The sequence below is a fragment of the Struthio camelus genome, chromosome W, assembly GCF_040807025.1.
Source record: "Struthio camelus isolate bStrCam1 chromosome W, bStrCam1.hap1, whole genome shotgun sequence".
Taxonomy (NCBI): Eukaryota; Metazoa; Chordata; class Aves; order Struthioniformes; family Struthionidae; genus Struthio; species Struthio camelus.
The window spans coordinates 56,324,570-56,344,466 of NC_090981.1; the positions used below are offsets into that span (position 1 = coordinate 56,324,570).

Below are 19,897 nucleotides of genomic sequence, written 5' to 3' on the forward strand. Positions count from 1 at the left end.
CGGATGTGGTGGCGCAGGCAGTTTTTCAGCAGGTCGCCTAGCACGCTGGAGCGCGCCGTGGGGCGGCTGAGGGGCACGTGGGCTCCCGCTCTCTTTTGCCCTCGGCGACGGCCCGCGCGCCCGCCCCACCGGCCCTGAGCCGCAGGTGTGCCCGCTCGGCAGGGAGCCTCTTTGGAAACGCGGGTGTTGCTTTTTGTGCTCTTTCCTGTCCGTCTTACCCAGGGGCTGCTAGGGAAAATACACCTGCAGGGCTCAAGTCTGAGCAAAACCGAACTGCTGGGTAGAAACCGGGGCGAACTTCTACGTGACATGGGAAAAGTGCTTGTGCTCACAAGGCGCAACAGCGGAAGAACAGGAGAAAACGCAGGCATTCTCTGTATCTGCAGAGCAGAGGACACAGAAGTTGTCTTTTGGCCTCAGGTAATAAACCGAATAAACCGTGAGCGACTTGCAGATCGCCGACCGCTCCCGAGCGCGGCCCGCGCCTGGGCGGCCGTTAGCGGCGGCCGTTAGCGGCGAGGAGGGGCGGGGAGGTTGAGGTATCGATGTCTCGGCGCTCGGCAGGCGGCGGGCGCCATGGCGCTGAGCGGGGTGCGGGTGCTGGAGCTGGCGGGGCTGGCGCCGGCGCCGCTCTGCGGCATGATCCTGGCCGACTTCGGGGCGCGCGTGGTGCGCGTGGACCGCGCGCCGCGCTCCGCCGTGGCCGCCGACGTGCAGGGCCGCGGCAAGCGCTCGCTGGCCCTCGACCTCAAGCGGCCGGCGGGGGCGGCGGCGCTGCGGCGGCTCTGCCGCGCGGCCGACGTGCTCGTCGAGCCCTTCCGCCACGGTGAGGCGGCGGCGGGCCGTACTGGGAGGCCCTGGGCGCTGTACTGGGAGGCACGGGGGGTGGGGTGGGAGGGGGGGGCAGTGGGAAGACTGGGCCCCCGTGGCGCAAGGAGGGAATTTCATGAGACGCCCCCCGTTCCCTCAACCGTCAGATGGTGACGTTGTGCGCCAGCGGGTTTTGGGCACCCGGTTCTCTTCCCCCTTGCGCTTTTGAAAATCTTAGGATAAAAGAGGGAGGGAGCCGGCAGAAATCAGCCTTCAGTGCTAGCCCTTTGCCGTATCATACGTGCTAATTTATGAGCTGGGCGTGTCTGTAACAACGCTGCCGTCGGAAGAAGTTCGCGGTCGCCAAGCCACGGGAGCGTCGCACCCCGCCGCCGGAGCTGCGCCGGCCGGTCCCTCACTGTCCCCGGGCCCCTTGGCTGCCCCCGGCTCCTATTTTAAGCAGTGGCCGCGGGTCCTAATACTTTACTTTTGAGAAGGGTTTTCTTTTTTCTTTCATTTTTTGTTGGCAGCTGGATAGACCTGCCTTCTTAAAATGGTTGTGAATTGGTAGGAATGTGTTACCAAATGTCACTGCTTTCTCCTTAGCATTGATCAGTTACTGCTGTCTACTAAGTAATGTGGTAGAGATAGATTTTAAGGTATTTGAGGATGAAGTGATTTTTATGGACCAGTTTGTGAAAGAAGCATCAGTAATAGCTTCTGGGGTAGAAGAGGCCTTTGAAGCTGCCTCCCTGCAGTCCCAGTACGGATTATAGGGTATAGTCTGACCAAAATTCACTAAGCAGATAAAAATCGATGATTTCTGTGCAAATGGAATGTTTCTTTGAAACCACTATTTTAGAAATGCAACATCAAGATTTTAGTCTTGGTTACTGTAAACTATGCTGACCCAGACTGTTATTTTATAGATCTCTGAAAGTTCCTTATTCTTTACATTGCACAAAAGAAAATTTGCTCTTTTGTAGCTGTTGCAAATCATTTGTGGAATATATAGTTGTGCGGCCCATTTGCGTCAGTGAATTAAAGATACAGGAACACGTGGGATACTGAGGGGTATGTGGGTTTTGCAAAGGAAGTATGTTCCAATGAAAGATGGAAGTAATCTGGCAGACTTTTGGGGAAGTAAGAAGGGAAGAGAAGAAAAAAGCTGATGAAAAGAAAGGACCATAAAGCTTAATTTCCATTTAATTGGCTTACATTCAGAATGCATACAGTATGCTGGTAATTTATAACATCCTAGCTATTAATGTTTTAATAGGGATACTGAATTGTAACTTATAATTTCATAAATTGTAATTCAGTTCTGTTGTAGTGTAATTTACACTTACTTTTAACTATGAATTCTGTATATTTTGAGTCTCATTTAAAAAAAAAAAAAGAAGAAGAATGTGAACTAGGATTTGGTGGCTTTTTTTTTTTCTTTTTCCTTCCTTCCCAGGTGTCATGGAAAAACTTGGTCTTGGTCCAGAAGTCCTTTTGCAAGAGAATCCCAGACTCGTCTATGCTAGACTCACTGGATTTGGCCAGATGGGAAAATATGCCAAGTCTGCAGGCCATGACATCAATTATTTGGCATTATCAGGTAGGCTGAAAATTTCCTGTTGAAGTTTTTATTTTTTCTTAAATCAAGACTTAGAATTTATTGAAAAGTTCTTTCCAGATAGCTCAAATTACATGAGATACAGTTTCGTGAAGCAGCTGAGCTGATCTAAAGCATCACTGACAATGAAGGAGGGTTCCTCTTGCTTCCTTGTGCTTCTCTCTGCTCCTTTCTCTCCAGTCAGTCTCTGGTGTTTGTTTGACCCCTCTGTGAGCTGACTCAGCTCCTGAGCATGTATGTCAAAAACTGACCTAGGAAAAATGGGAATATTTTCCTGCCAGGTTGTTGAGTTGAAGCAGTTTACTAAGGGATTGGACAGACATTAAAAAAAACAAATTGGCGCAAGAAAGAGGAGGAAACTTGGGCTGAGCAGGACTGTTCACTTTGGCAGCAGCAGTGAGCTGTTAGTCTGGATCAGCATGTCTTCTGGATCAGCATGTCTTCTCAGACCATAGCGTATTTTCCTCCTTTTGTGTGCTGTTCTATCTGAACAAAGTTGTTTCTTTAAAGAGAGAACTGAAGTCTGTACATATAGTTATCTTTTACTTTGGGGCCTCTCTTGTAGAAAATCAGTATGATCATAATCCCAGAAGGGCTGCAGATTATTTTGCCTACCTTGTAAGCAGCTGCTTTGAAGTAAAGTAAAACTGCACAGCCTGCAAGGCATTCACTTGTGCTTTTCTTCTGCAATTATACTATCCCAAAGGAAAGCAGATTTAAAATTAAGTAGTTTTTGTCTGCGATTGTAAGACAGTGTGTTCATACAAAGCGTAATGATTCTACAGGTATGCAATATCAAACAATGACAAAATTACCCAACTGTGGTAGCAATCAATCTACTCTCATGCATAGCCCCACTTACTGCTCTTCACACTGCCTGGACCTTGTGTGTTGCTGTCTCTGCCTATCTTTCAAACCTATGAGGGAGGAGAGAAAGTGAGTCAAAACCTTATGGCTTACCACTGGATGGTGCATTACTTTTAGCCCCAGGAAAGTGCTGGAGCAGAACTGCTGCAAATAGAGATCTAGTCCCACTGTCTGTGGGGATTCACTGTATTGGGGAATAGAGTTTCTTCAGGGATGGATTCAGGCTTCTCTCATGGAATCAGGTTGTCAGGGTATCAAAAAGAGAAGAAGAGACCTTGTTTGAAACCCTTCTGGCTTTGTGTCTGCCTGATTTGAAAAAATTGTCACAGTTTTATTTGGTACAAACTTAGGGAAAGATTCAAACGTTGTCATCCATTGCAACCTTAGATGATAGTCCTTTCTGTTTACAGTTTTTTAATCAGTACAGTTTTGGTTATTGCTATCTTACCATAATTGAGAAAGGCCTGCTGCAAGAAGGAAGTTTCAAACAGACAGAAGTACAAACATTTTGGTATTTCAAATTTTAAATGTGAATTATGTATCAGTACCTTTAAAGTATAAAAGTCTATGAGATTTCCAGATTGAAAAAGGATCAGGTAAAGAAATGAATGAGTTAGAGCCTTCACAGCACTACTTAACTATTTTGCAGGTAGTGTTTCTCTTGCCAGACATCCCATGGTAACAAAAAAAAAAAAAAAAAGCCTGGTTTTAAAAAAATGGACTCTAACTTAAATAGAATAAAATCTGCTTGAAATTTTACATAGCCAAGTTTTTCTACCAATTTAAAGGAAATAGGACGAGGTATTTGGGAGGTATTGGCACTCAAAATTGAGGTGACCTCACATCTTGGGTATTTTCCTGATGGGCTTTCCTTTCTGAAGCTTCAAAATGACTTGCATTAGAAATTCTAGATGTAAGTCAATATGTTAATCTGCTGGTACCTGTGACAACCATTAGACTGTTAAAAGTCAAATTCTAGTCACTGACAGGGCTTTCTACATGCATTACAAGCTCTGCAAACTTCTTTATACTGTACATGCAGCTGCTTGCACTTAAAAATTGCATTAGACCATTAACTGAACACTGGACCAGAATCATGCAGTTTTCAGGAAATTTTGACCATGTATGCTGCAAGTCTCAGACCTTAGGCTGTAGACATAGGTGAGACATGATCTTACTGGAGAGCTTCTTGCTTCCCCAAAGAGAATTGTTATGAAGGAATTACAAAGAGTGAAGTGATAGTGAAGAGGCTGTTCAGGATGGTAAAGAAACGCTAACAGATTCAGAGCTCTGTCTGAAATAACGAGAGTGGCCAAGCCTTTTTCTCTGTTTCTTTTCTGCATGATTTCTGGCAAAGACACAGCTTCACTGCATCTATGTTGCATGCAAAAGGAGGTAACCTTTTTATATTACTCGCCCGTTCCTCATATATACAACCTTATTTTCAAAGCTAGTTAAAGAGGGAGGGTAGGACTGAAGTAGGATTGTTGGTATGAAGTCCTTTTTTATGATTGTTAATTCAAGGGTAATGTGCACAAAAAGCTGTAGATCTGCTTTTTTTTTTTTTTTTTTACCTTTTAAAGAAGAAAAATCTACTGAAGTTCTTTTGAGATTTAACTCTTGCTGATAATGCCTGTTGAATTCCTATGTGGGAGGTTCAAAGTATATACAAAGTGTTAATATAATGTTATTTTGCGCAAGTATTTTTATATGAAATATTGTTTCTATATAGCCAAAGGATCAGTGCTTTATCTCTATGACCTTTATTAATCTATTGAATTAGATACATCTTCATTAATATGATTTTGGATATTCCATTCTTTTGTGAATGAGAACAGAGATGGAGCAGAGTCAGAAAACAGTGTCAGGAGAAGTTTGCTTTCTCCCTAATTGGCTCACATAGAGAAAGATACTTTACTTGTAGAAAAGTAGAAACTAATGTTTATAATTAATTTTATAATTACGTTTACTTTGTTTGCTCTACTATCAGGTGTGTTGTCAAAGCTGGGTAGAAAAGGTGAAAATCCTTATGCACCTGTAAACCTTCTGGCTGATTTTGCTGGTGGAGGTGTCATGTGTGCAATGGGTATTATTGTAGCCCTATATGAACGTACCAAATCTGGCAAAGGGCAGATCGTTGATGCGAGTATGGTAAGTTTTGTCTCATGGGCAGGGTGGGTTGCTGTTTCTCTTCTCCTCAAAGTCTATAACATGGGAAACGTTGGCCCTATTGGTAAGGTTTAGTATTAGGAACTTTGGAAAGGTAAACTAAGTCATCTCATAAAATGGCTTTTCCTGTACCCACAAACAGATGGTCACTGTTGCCATAACTTCCTTATGGCATAGTACATACATTGAAGATCTTTCCCTGAGCCATTCCCCATTTCCTTTTAACAATCTGCCTTCTTCAGAAAGTGTTAGCTATATATATTTGATGAGTAAGTTTGTTGTATGCAAATAGGATGTATTATAGACAACGACCATAACGCATAATAGCAAAAACAATGATCCTGATAAAGTAAAAAAGTTGCATTAGCTCTATCCAAAACTCATCTGCTTCTAACCTTATGGTAGATCGTGTCTTCTGAGAAGCACTGTTCCATCCCTCCCAACCCCTCCAAAAAATTACACTGTCACTACTACAAACACTTTGCATTAATACACTGTATAACAAATGAAAGAAAGACTGCATACAAATTTGTAGTAGTTTAATAATGAATGCTATGGAATTTTTCACTGCAAGGCCACTCACTTGTATATAGAGGAAAAATATCTATTTGCATTTATCTTTAAAACCCATTGATAGAGTTATCTACAATTATGTTTGCTCTTGTACTCTCTCTTAGTTTTTATTTTTATTTTTGAAAGGACATTGCAATTAAAATTTGACCTCTCTAGAGATACAGCAATACAATGAAGGCTATCATTTGGACTCTAAATATAAATTTAAAAAAAGAACCCTTCATCATAAGAGGTCTTGAACTAGGGAAATAGCAACAGACATTAGCTGTCTTGACTTCAGTAGGTTTTTGACAGATTTGCAGGACATTCTCAAAAGTAGCTCATGGAATTATGGTCTAGGTGAAACCTGCATGGGTCTAGGTGAAATCTGGTCTAATCTTTTTACCCAGATGATAGTTATTAGTGGTCAATTATCAAAATGGAAAAAATTATTAAGTAGAGTTTCATAGGGTGTCTTTTTCTTTCAGTTTTTTCACTGATACCCTGAATGATGGACTAGAGGATATGTTTAGTAAACTTACTAAGGCTCTAGATCTGTTTTTTTTTTTACCTTTAAAGATTCAAAGAAGAAAAATCTACTGAGGTTCTTTTGAGATTTAACTCCTGCTCACAATGCCTATTGAATTCTTATGTGGGAGGTTCAAAGTATGCACTAAGTGTTAATGTAACATTATTTCATTCAGGTGTTTTTTGTATGAAATATTGTTCCCGTACAGCCAAATGACCAGTGTGTTATCTATGTAACGTTTATTAATCTATTTAATTAAATACATCTAATGCAATGATGTGAATCTGGGAATAATGACAGGCATGTTAGATGACAAGATTAAAATTGAAAATGGCCTTTATAAATTGGAGAAAAATGGAAAATCCATGGAGACCACTGCTCAGTAGTCCTCTTAGACAGAAACAATTGGCTGCACAAATACAGTATGAGAACAATTGACTAAAGTGGAATCATGGGGGTTTATAGTAGTCACAAGCTGAACATGAGTCAACAACACCACAGTATCATGCTGTTGTAAAACACACAGACACTGTACTAGGATGTATAAACAGGAAATATAGCCAGCAAGATATCTGAAGTAATTCTTCTAATAGTTAATCTATTCAGCATTTATAAGGCCTCAGGAAAATACTGTCTGGCCCAAGGAACACAGCACAAATGACTGTGGGTCTAAAAAACACCACCTACAAGGGAAGATTGAAGGAGTTTGCATATTTGTGAAGTGGAAGCTGTGAAGAGATATGATAAGTCTTCAAATATGTAAAAGGCTAATAGTTGGGAGTATTTCCTTATCTTCTCTACCTGTGCTTTAAGTCATTGCAAGAATTTGTTACAAGAAGAAGGAGTGCAAGTCCGCTTAATATCCTAATGAGATCTCTGGCTATTTGGGTAAGGAATGTGACAATTTTTCTAAAAAAGCCCTGAAAACTTCTCTCTCTCCCAATTTTTCTTTCTTGTCTCATTATCAATTGTGGAATTTGTTTTTCCCTACTGATATGCTAGGCATCTTCTGAAATGCTTGTCCGGTGTGACCGGAACATTTGATACAGTAATGCAGCATTAAAATATTTGAGCTGTCATTTCATTTTAAAGGTTTATTTATTAAGCATATTACCTATATTACTGTACAGTTTAGGTAGTCTGAATACACTAAGGACATATGGGGGAGTTTTCCATGGTCAAAGAGGGAACGGAGACTTCTTTTTAGCTCCCTTTTGTCCCCAAGTATTACTTGTAATAAGTTTTCATCTTCTTTCATGGATTGTTTTACTGACCCCCCCCCCTTTTTTTTTTTTATTGTAACGTACATGTGAGGAGCTCCTCTAGTTAGCGAAGCTAAACTAATACAAAAAAAAGGTAGAGACATGATCAGGCCAAGGGCTAGATTTGCATCATCTTCTCACATTTGTGCAGTGTAGTTGCCACGCTGTGTGAAAAGTAGATGGTAGGTCCTGCGCTTTAGCTCAGAAGAATTAAACTTCTGGTCTGAACCAATTCACATTAGTTGGTGTCTCTTCTCATTGACCCTCTGGAAATGTATGCATCTGATTGCACCTGCACACTGAGTAGGGTGCTGGCTGAAAACTGTGGTACGATACAGTCGGCGCAGTGGTGCGTCTCTGCTCCCACACCACGCAGGAACGCGGGCACGTGAGTTAAGACCGCTCCTTAGGTTCACTCAGAATTAAAACACTAAGCCTTCTGCTGATAGTAGGCATCTGACCAAGCATGACTCACTCCTTGTGAAAAGAGCCACAGAAGAAGATGGTGGTGATAATCACTTCTTGTATAATAGCCTCATGGCAAGAGCATTTCACTGTAGACTGGAAATCCAGGTTTTTCTCAGCCTGGAGGTATTAAAAAACCAAAGCTCCCACATCCTAGAACAGCTCCTCAGTCATGAGGCTAGAGGTTAAATTGGGGTTGGTTCGTTCTCAGTTGTTTTGTCTGCACTGTTTCACTCTGCCGCAGGAAAAGAGTTGCGGCGTGGGCAGAGGTCACCCAGCAGTTTGATACCTTGGGTTGCTAGTTCCTGCCTCAGAGGCTCCTGGTGCTTTTAGCACTAGGGAGTTCTTAAGTGAAATGCATAGCTAGAGTTGCTGTAATCATTGTGCAGTTGGGCTAAAGAGGAAAGTGATCATAGTGGTGTGCCTGCCTTTTGCATTTCGGGCAGAGCTTTTTACTTACCTCTGAATTCTGAAGTGGCTTAGGCACGCAGTTGCTGTCCAGTTGCCGAGCCTGGGCTACTTCTGAAATCAGGCAAGGTGAGATGCTATTTTATTGTCGTTGTCTCCAAGGTAGCGGTGTAGGTAGGTGTTCTGAATAGTTCTGTCAAATTTAGACACCAAAACCTAATTTGCAGTTAGAGCTTGTTCTGAATATTATCCCTACCTATTATTATCTTTACTTCCAGTGTCTTTCATGTAATTCTTTGCTGATGTGAGCAGTGCATGATAAAATCATTAGTAAAGCAAACAGTAATTTGATAGTCTTGCAGTCATTTTCCAAGCATGCAAAATGCAGTATTCTCTCACATGAAAGTACTTTAACTGACTTTACCATATGACAAGTAGGGCAAAAGTATTTCTGTCCTTGTGACAAGAATTTCGGAGGAAGAAGACAAACAATTTACTTTACATCAAGAAACCTTCATGACTCTGCATACTTGAGATTTACATCTTTTTAAATTCGTTATTTAAAAGGTAGAAACTAATAGGTATTTCTACTTCAAAAATTGAGCAGCTTGCCAGCGGGAAGAGTGGGAGAATAATTTTTTGTTCTAACTTAGTGTTCCAGATGAACTTCCCCATGCCCACAGTATGAAAGAGCTTTAACTTTTGCTTTCCAGTTTTCTGCTTCTAAAAATAGCAGTCTTATTATAGTCAGGTAAGTTCAAGACAACTTACTATTGATCTATAAATTGGTAATTACAAGACTAATACAGGCATCCTGTTTTCTACAGGTAGAAAGTTTGAAAGCTAACAGCTACTCGGTGTTCTAGAGAGCAAGGAAGCTTGTCCCATCACCCAAAATGTGAACTCTATCAACTAGCAATTATAAAGTTGCTGAACTAGGAAACTGAAGCTGTATTATTACATTTATGCTCCTTGTTATTTAGTAGTAGAAAATTTCACATATCCTGTACTTCACAAGTATAAGAAATTAAACTGCTGAACAGAAATTTTGTGGTTAAAAATCTTAACACAGGCCAGACTTGCTAATAAGTTTTTGCAGTCTTGTTTCATGTCAAATTAAGGTAACGTGTCAGCTAATTTACTGAAGCTGTTGGGTTTTTTTTATGTATCTTGAAGGTAGAAGGAGTGGCCTACCTAAGTTCTTTTCTGTGGAAATCACAAAATATAGGACTTTGGAACAGACCCCGAGGTGAGAACTTACTAGATAGCGGTGCTCCTTTTTATGAAACCTACAAGACCTCCGATGGAAAATACATGGCCGTTGGTGCCATTGAGCCTCAATTCTATGAGCAGTTAATAAAGGGTAAGTAGCTTGGAGCAGTTGTTTCACATCCGCAAAGCATGGATTGAATAAATTCTTTATAACTAAAATTTGATTCATGACACTCGGTATGTTTATATCTTTATGAAAACCAAACCGTTTTGAAACCAGTTGGATAGTATTGTAGCTTTTTAGTTGACTTCCTTCTTCTAGCATTTGATTTCTTTCTTTTTCATCGCTTTTCTTCTAAAGTCACGGTATTGCTAGTCAGTGATGTGGCTGAAGCACTGTATAACTATTTTGGAAATGACTTTTTTCAAAGGAATGTGAATCTGCTTTAAAAAAGACTGATAGAGCAAAATCTCTTGCAGTTTCAGATATTTTTAATATACAGATTTTAAATAAACTCTATATTATTTCAGAAATGAATCTTCATTGGAAATATCCCATAATATTTTTTGATAAAGGTGACCTTTTATAAAACGTGAGTTTTATAAATTAATTTTCACCATAGAACTTCAGAATGCTTTGAGAGTACAACTATGGATCTGGCTTTTATATTTGACTGAAGAGTTTTAACATGTGTTTATGTAGTATGATTTATAGGTCTTGAAAAATTAGACTGAGTCATGCCAAGTCATTATTTTGTAAGGTTAACACTTAAATTTGCAGGTGCCCCTTTACCTTTGACCAGTTATGTAGTTTCAGCTTTAGATCAGGTGTGCTTTTAGCTTCTTACTGGTTACTTCATTTAAAAATAGATCTCCTCTGTTATGCCCCTCTGATAGATTGCTGTGTTTTCCATACTTAATTTATGAAAGTTTTAAAAATCCACAAAGAACCTGGTATTTATTTTCTGTGAACGATGTAAGAAATCCCCTTTAATCTAATGTTAGTTCTTCTTAATGAGCAGGAAGAGCATCCACATAGGAAAAGCCTACAGTGGATGTTCCTAGACTGTGTCACATGACCACTTTGAGACGTGGACGACTTAAATGTGGTAACTCTTGGCTGGGCGAAGGTGGCAGTGAAGCAGCCCTTGACTCCTGCTCAGCATCTTCCCCACAGATTGTTACTTGAATTTTAGGGTGGATGCCTTCCACCCTACAGGTGGAACGGTACACAGGCTGGTACCGTCAGTCAGCTCAGCCCCCATGAGCCCCACTGCGCTAAGAAGAGCGTAGTCAGTGCCAGGGCTTGCACTTCCAGGAGTTTTTGAAATTCAGGAGCACAGTCAGTGTGGGGTGTGCCTTTGGTGGGCACAGGCCTAAAGAGGGAGAACATCATCTGTTCCTTTTGACATTGCTCTCTTGCAGGCTACGTGCTCACAAAGCAAGTCCTTGAACATTTGTGGCTGCAAATGGCTGCTTCTATAAATGGCCACAAAGGGCTATTTATTGCAGAAAATTTATTGCAGAGAACTTTCGCAATTGCAGAGAATATCCAAACAGGTATATACTGATACATGAAATGCACAAAGCAGCCTTATGGACTGATCCATGACATGTCCAGCATGATTTTCTGCACCCAGATCAGATGCCAAGTTTGGGAGAAGCGTGTTTTTGGCTGATGAAGCTAGCGCTCCTCTTTCTCATTGTCCTGGGAATACCTTGCCTGTTAGGCTCCAGATCTGAGGTACTCCTTTAAAAAGAGAGTGTAGTTGTTTTTTCCACAGTCCTGATTCTTTGAAATTTTATTCTCATCTAATCCCCTGGGGTTTTTTACTTGCAGTAAATAGAGCTGGAGAACAAAATAATTGAATATAAAACTGTTTCAAAGTAAAATGTAAACTTTTGCTCTGAAAGTTAGGGAATTTGGAATTCCAGTACCACTTCTTCAGGCAGAATGCCCTTATTAAATACAAAGGGAAAAAAAAAAGAATAAATCTACTTATTCAAATACTCATATATTTGGCCTAAAGTTCATGGCTGCAGTACTGTATGCTTCTCTGGAGATTAAGCTGAATAGCACTTGCTTTTAAGCTACAAGAGTGGGGTAGAATCTATATTTATTCAGGAAGAAAACACCTTCCGTAATGGAGTCTGGGCTCAGGCTTTTTGCCCTTCTTTCTCAGCGAACCTTTCCTAGATGCCCCAGCCTTCCTGTATTGATCACTGTTGCAGGGCCACAGTGCAAAGACTCAGGACTTTTCCAGTCAGCCAGCCAATCTGTCTAGGAGGATACCATAAGATGGTTGAATCCAGTATTCAGACAAAATAATACAATCACTGGTCTCTGTCTCATAAGTATCTCTTTACTGAGGAAAATGTTGAAATTCTGTTTCCTTCTTGGTGGTCTCATAAATTTAGAGCATAAAATCAGAACGGCAACTATGAATCCATCAAGCTGTACTGGGGTGCCCACACTTGGCAACGTTACTTTCATGTTTGAAAATATTTCCTACGCTTAAAGCACTCAGAAATGGCTTGATTTTTAACAGCTGAAGTTTCAGAAATGTTTTTTCACACGGTAAAAGACCAGTGTATTTGCATGTATGTAGAAAGACAAGTGTAATCACAGTTGTGGCTGTGTGTCTGTCAGCTTCAGTCGTGTTTCAAAAATTCAACATACAGACTACAGTCTTCTAAGTAAAAACTGCTTTTTACCTTTAATTGTATCACAATTTTTGTTCCCAGTCGATAATTTTTCTTTATTTTGTAAAGTAATGTTATTGAAGGCTTCTGACTATAAACTCAAGATTTTTTTTCACAACGCTACATATGAAATGAATGGTCTTTCTTCACTGTATTTTAAGTGCACATTGTGAATTGTTCAGATTTTCACACAGGAAATAATTATCCCCTTCAGTAGTTCTGGTGGTAAGCTTCTGAAGCAGCAGCGTACTGAACTAGAACAGCTGATTCTTCTTGTACCTAAGAGATCTTTTCCCTTTCAGGGATATCCATTGCAGAAATCCAGTTCAGAATTTAAGCCTTTGAATGTTATAGGGGGGAAAAAAAGCTGCTTGTGAGAACTGTATTGCTCTTCCACAAACCCGAGAAACTTTGACTTAGACTGAGTGGTCTGTTCAAGGCATTAATTCCCTGCTTTGAAGTAGTTTTAAAAATGCTGTGTTCCAGTTACAATTTCCATTATTTTATTTCATACTTTTTTTCCGTACTTCTGGTCAATTCTGTTAGTGAACAACTTGGTGCTGTTCCAGATAAAATATATTCAGAATTTACTTTATGTCCAGCTGTTCATATTCAGAGAATGTATTACTTCTGCCACTCCTGTATAATGAGAATACAAGGCTGTGGGTGTTACAGAAGTAATGGACAGAGATTTAAAGACTGCAGATGTGAAAAAGGAACATGATTTCTGAAACAGTTGTAAGCGGCGCACAAAACTCTGATTAGCAGGCGTGAAACTAATTTCCTTTTGCTTTTGCTTCACTTCAGTGTTTCCCTGTAGAATTAGGAACCCAGTGCTAGGTGAGAGTGCAAGTAATAAAATAGAGAGAAAAGTTCTTAAGGGGATTACAGAACAAAAAGTGTTAAGTTTACGAAAATACTGCATCTTAATTTTGAGAAAATTGTTGGCTTTATGGATCTGGGGGGAGAGGCTAACACACCAGAAGACTGTGCTGCCATTCAGAGGGACCTGGACAGGCTGGAGAGCTGGGTGGAGAGGAACCTCGTGAAGTTCCACAAAGGCAGGTGCAAGGTCCTGCACCTAGGCAGGAATAATCCCATGCACCAGGACAGGCTGGGGGTTGACCTGCTGGAAAGTAGCTCTGCAGAGAAGGACCTGGGAGTGCTGGTGGATAACAAGTTAAACATGAGCCAGCAGTGTGCCCTTGTGGCCAAGAAGGCCAATGGTCTCCTGGGGTGCATTAGGCAGAGTGTTGCCAGCAGGTGGAGGGAGGTGATCCTTCCCCCTCTACTCAGCCCTGGGGAGGCCTCACCTGGAGTACTGTGTCCAGTTCTGGGCTCCCCAGGACAAGAGAGACATGGCACTCCTAGAGGGAGTCCAGCGGAGGGCTACAAAGATGATTAGGGGGCTGGAGCACCTCTCCTAGGAAGAAAGGCTGCAAGAGCTGGGCCTGTTCAGCCTGGGGAAGAGAAGATTGAGAGGCGATCTCATAAATGTGTACAAGTATCTGAAGGGGGAGTGTCAAGAGGATGAGGCCAGCCTCTTCTCCGTGGTGCCCAGCAACAGGACAAGAGGCAACGGGCAGAAACTGAACCACAGGAAGTTCCATCTGAACCTGAGAAAAAACTTCTTTCCTGTGAGGGTGACAAAGCATTGGAGCAGGTTGCCCAGAGAGGTAGTGGAGTCTCCTTCGCTGGAGATCTTCAGAACCCGTCTGGATGTGATCCTGGGCAATATGCTCTAGGAGACCCTGCTTGAGCAGGGAGGTTGGACTAGATGATCTCCAGAGGTCCCTTCCAACCTAAACCATTCTGTGATTCTGTGATTGTGCTCGCCAGGTGGAATGAAATTTCTGCTTACCACAAATTCACGAGTTTTTAAGACCTTAATTATGAGAGAAACTGAAGCTTTATAAAATAGATAAGGTAAATTGCCCTAACAGCTCAAATATTGGGAATTATACTCTGGGCTCGTTATTGACTATTTGCTGTTCACAAACATGCTGTAATCCTCTTGCTTACATTAATTTTGTTACTAGTAAAGTCAGCCAACAAACAATGAAAAACCTTACATCTTACAAGAAATCTGATGAAAGAAATATGTTACTGAGGCTAAGTCTCAGTATTTTGATAAAAGAGACAGAATGTCTTCTAACTGGTGCTGCTTCTGCAAGTTTCTCTTGATTTTTAGTAATAATTGCTTAGTTATTCCGTGGCCAGGCTAAAAGAAACATGCAGAAGTTGGTAATTTCACATGTCGGGGAGAAGGTAAAGGTGTGATTCTGCATCATCGTGTGGTGTAAACTCGGTTACGTAAGATGAACTTAATATAAACTTACACTGATATGAAAAGCAGAAACAGTCACTAAAGCTCTGAACATAAATTTGATACTCCTTTTACAACATAGTATGATTTCTATTTAAAAAGAAGGAAAAAAGATTTAGAAAGTTCTTGAAAAAACATAGTTTACATCATTGTGAAGGATTTCCACATGGCTGTCAATTTGTGATTATGAAATATCGTGTATTTTATTTAAAATATATTAGTATACTGTATATGATACAACTTTTTTATTAGGAAATGCATAAGGTAGAAGAATGGTTTCCTCATTAGAGATCCTCAGTTGCACATAATTTTATTTGAATTTATTTATCATGGTAGGCCTCAAACTTTGTACTAAAAGTCCAGAGTCCCAGGTTCTTGCTGCACTGAAACATTTACAGTTGTGGTAATTACTATGCAAACTTAAAGTATAGCTATGGATGCATTTGTAGTGCTGCGCTGTAAGCAGTCTGGTTCTAATCACCCTTTTGATGAACCATCACTTTTAAAATATATATATATATATTTTTTTTTTTTCCAGAAACTTTGGGAGGGGGGGAAAAACAATACATAGTTGCTTTAATGAAAATTCACTGCTGTTTGGGAGTATTCTAAAATTTAATTCCCTGTGAGAACGAATTGTATTTATGTAGAGCAATGGGATACATTTTTATGGCTGTGATTTGGGCCAAAATTAAGGAAACCCATAGTTAGATGATTCTGTTGTCATGTCATGGCAACATAATTTAAAAACTACTGTGCTATGAGCATATAGCTTTCAAAAGAAAATCATCAGGGTAGACCCAAACAAAATCCCTCTAGGGGTCCTAAATATCCTGTTAAAATATTGTAGCTGAAACGCATCGAAACTGCTGATTTCTGTTTTATCAAATCAACATTGCTGATTTATCTTTTGAATTTTACTGTCTTCTCTCTTGAAATAGGTGCCTAATTTCACTGCAGTTCATCTAAGTAGTTCTACAGGAATAGAGATTTGTTATTTGTATGCTATAGCTATATTGAGAGAGATATCTGCAATTGATTTATTAATGCAACAAGGGAGACTTCTTTTTTTTTTTTTTCCTCAAAAAACACTATTTCAAAGCTGTAGTGGGGTAAATTGTTGGCCTTTTCTAAAGAAAAATCCCTAGATTAAAATTTGAACAAGAAAAACTTGGAAACAGGTCTTGATTGCTGTACCAGATACTCTATGTAAAAGATATTTTACTTTTGATTATATTGGTGAAATATGTCATTCTGTGGTCTGCTGAGCAATTCTGTGCTGTGTAATTGTTTCCCTGTTGACTCAGTTGCTCCTGCTGTGATTCTGTTTGTCTGCACCACAAATGTTTAGCACAAGGTAGAAAATGAGAAGCTTCAGTGCTTAAATGCTGTGAGTTCATACTATTTAAAAGTTGAAGTCTTCAGTGGTCAGTGGAAAAAGAGCACGTAATATTAAATTCCGCATATCGTTCTATTTTACTAGAGCATGTAGCCAGCTTTCCATCTGGCATGATCTTCAACTATAATTGTGTAATGGGATAATGATAGAGTTATATTCATGATAGTCTGCCTCCTAGAAGCCAAAGCGCAATTAATAAGCAAATCAATGCTTATCAGACAAGGGTTTCCAGGTGGTGAGATTTTGTGCATTGAGACAGAATTACAGATAGTATGTTATTACTTAGCTTTACTTGTTGTAAAATGTAAATTTGTCTCATCTCCTAGTTTTTAAGTAGACTGTCTAGCACTATTCATCTTTAATAACATACTTTGAGTGAAGTTTAATCAAATTCATTCTGTGAGTATCAGTGGCTTCAATTTAATTACGGATGCTGAACCAATATGAGTAATCTTCAATTAATCTTTACTTAGGATGGTATGAATCGCTATGAAGAGCAGATTTTAAGCTTAGAGATTTAAGGTACCTGTTACTTGGTAACTAAGTAAGGAATAACGCTTACCTTTTAGTGGTACGTAATTTGATATCCTTAGGAACCTCTAATAAAATGTGAAACTGTTTATTCTGCCTTTGGCTGTGTTGATTTTCTTCTAAATATGAACTATTGCCTGGCTGTATTTGAGTCTGTATTTGAAGACTGTATTTGAGCCTATGTGATATTTTTCTTCGCAATACCAAAGTAAGATTTAAAAGAGTATATTCATTTTCAAGTGTACTATTTAGAGTCTCACCGAGGAACACTGAAACCCATTAAATGTTATGGTAACTTTATAATTTGGGAGAGACTGGGCCCCCAGGACATATAGTAGAGATTATCAGGAAAAAGAATGAACTTAAAGAGTGGAAGAAAGGGCATTCATTATCTTACTTCTCCCCTGTATGTTTTGGTAGTTATCTTTCTGCCCCTTTCAGTGATGAGGAAACTGTGGAAATAGCAAAAGATATAGAAAGCTGTTTCTGCCTTTCTGCAGCTGAAGATGAGAGGAGTTTGTGCAAATTCTACATGCAAACAGGCATGTGGTAGCCAAGCCTGTTATAAAAACTGGAAGTCCAGCCATCAGTCTGATAGCAGTCATTGCAACAGATACAAGAAAGGAGGTTAAAAATTAAGTGTTTGCAGAGCTCTACATTTTCTCTGCATTTTGCACAGAGCTCTTTTTTTTCTCAAAAGTTCCCATTTTAGGTTGGTTTGTTAAGCATTATGATTGATGATAGCTGTTCTCATACCCTTCTCAGTTTTTCAGATGTATATGTTTCCCATCCCTGCTTTTTCTGTTTTTTCTTCCTGCTTCTTTCAAGCTGCTACAGTTGTGACCGTTTGGACAGCCTTCATTAAACCACTTAGGAATTCTATTTGATATTATAGATTCTGCACCTGTGTGTGTAGTACCTCCATTTTGAACATGAGGTTTGATTGCCTTTTCCATTTTTTGTCTCTCATCTTCTTTTTGAGGTAAATATTACAAGAAATGTTAACAATTTGTGCCTCTCCTAGATGCCTGTGGTAGGGTCCAGAGTAATCCACTCCTAGATAGCTGGCTGGAGTGGTTGTGGGACCTACAAGACACCCATTTTTCCAAGCCTGCGCTCCCTGAGGAGGCAACTGAACAAATGTTCATGCGTGGTGGTGGTCATCCACAGAGTGCCAAAGTAGTCCCTGACAAAGGAGGCTGAAGACTGTAAAAGAGCAGATCTGTTTCCAAACATAGGAGAAATTAAAGTAGGAGAACGGAGGAGTTCAGAGAGCAGAATCCATGAGAAGGGAACAGAAACAGACCTGGGAAACTGGCCGCACAGGAGCGAGATGACTCCAGAGTAAGAGGTGGAGAAGAGCTGTACTGTGTACCTGCTGGTCCATAAGTCTGATCTGGGAAGCACAGTTCGTAAGCGGTCAGTGAGTGTAAGGGCTATGAGTTTCAGTGATCCCAAAGGGGAGCAGGAGGACGGTTTGAGCCAGGCAGTATGCTGAGAGGTGAGAGCAGCAGTCTCTGGGCAACTGCACTTAGCCTGCAGGCAGCTGCAGCCACGCTACCTTGTTCACATCTAGCCGGAGTATGTCCACACTGTCTTATCCTCTCTAGCGTGGAAATATCTGATTGCGTTGGGCTCCAAATACTGTAGCTTGCTGAATGTCCAAGTAAGGCAGATTTACTGGCTTTTGTGACTTAAGTATATTGCAGTAGCCCTGGACCTGTTCAACGGATGTTTGTAGCAGCTGGTGCTAAATGTGTTGCTTCTGCCAGATAGGTAATACAATACCTATTACAGAAAATGTTCTCAGGGCAAAATGTTCTTTCTAGGCAGCTGCTGCTCTTACAAGATGTTTATGCGAACAAGTGTTTATTGTATATACTTACTTAAAAGGCCATAGCTGATGCAGTTTAGTTTAAGAGCAAATAACAGAGCATGGCATTCTTCTTGCCTCTCCACGTTTCCTTCATCATATCGTAATGAGGTTTAAAGTGACTCTTAGTATGTTGTGCAGAATGGCTGCCTGCAAAATACTAGTTTCTTGAGAAACTTATTTAGTTATGGGCAGCCCGTTAGTTTATCGAAGCTATGCTGTTGTTAAATTTTACTTTTTTCTTTTCAGGTCTTGGACTAGATTCAAATAAACTTCCTAGTCAGTTGAGTTTCTCGGACTGGCCCAAAATGAAGAAAATGTTTGCATCCATATTTGCACAGAAGACACAAACTGAATGGTGCAGCATATTTGATGGCACTGATGCCTGTGTGACCCCTGTTTTATCCTTTGATGATGCTGCATCGCATCAGCATAACAAACAAAGAGGTTCTTTTATCAAAAATGATCAGGAAGAGATAAGTCCTAGACCTGCTCCTGTTCTTTCACGGACCCCTGCTGTTCCATCTTTTGCAAGAGATCCTTTTATAGGAGAACACACAGAAGAGATCCTTCTAGAATATGGATTTACTAAGCAAGAGATTGCTAAGCTTCATTCTGATAAAGTAATAGAATTCAGTAAACCAAAAGCTAATTTATAATCTGTAGCTATGCAAATCAGAAGAATTTCAGGCTGATGCAGTAAGATTTTAACGCATTAAAACTGAATTACATGACAAATAAATGTTGGTATGGTATTGCTTTTAAATGAATGAAGTTTTAAATGTAATTGGAAACAGTGGGAGTTAAGTACCTGTATACCTGGTTGGCTTGCACTGGAGTACACAGACTGTGTTCCTAATAAGTCTAGAATGTTATTGAAATTGTGTTCTGAAGAGCTACACTGTTACCTAAGCAGATGTAAATGCTCATAATGTTTTTTTAAATAGCATATCCTGTGAAATGTTTGTTTCTTTTAATTCTTAGTTGCACTATTGCATTGTAATATATTTTGTAATTACCTGAAGGCAATACCTTTCATAAAATACAGTTTTATGCTTCATAAATGGGTGACTGTGTTGTTTGTAGATTTGAAGGGTTTTTTTATCTCTATCATACTGATTCATTTGTATTGTCATGCCAAAACAGTGGTCCAAATAATGCTGTTTCCTT

General features: G+C 40.0%; 1 protein-coding gene across 1 annotated transcript; it reads left to right on the plus strand.

Moving 5' to 3' along the window:
- The first annotated feature begins 541 nt into the window (after positions 1-541).
- Positions 542-19,724, plus strand: LOC138064037 (alpha-methylacyl-CoA racemase-like). The gene is made up of 5 exons (XM_068924666.1): positions 542-826; positions 2,270-2,413; positions 5,289-5,449; positions 9,860-10,046; positions 18,977-19,724. The coding sequence occupies exons 1-5, from the start codon at positions 577-579 to the stop codon at positions 19,384-19,386; spliced, it is 1,152 nt and encodes a 383-aa protein (XP_068780767.1). The 5' UTR covers positions 542-576; the 3' UTR covers positions 19,387-19,724.
- The last annotated feature ends 173 nt before the right edge of the window (positions 19,725-19,897 follow it).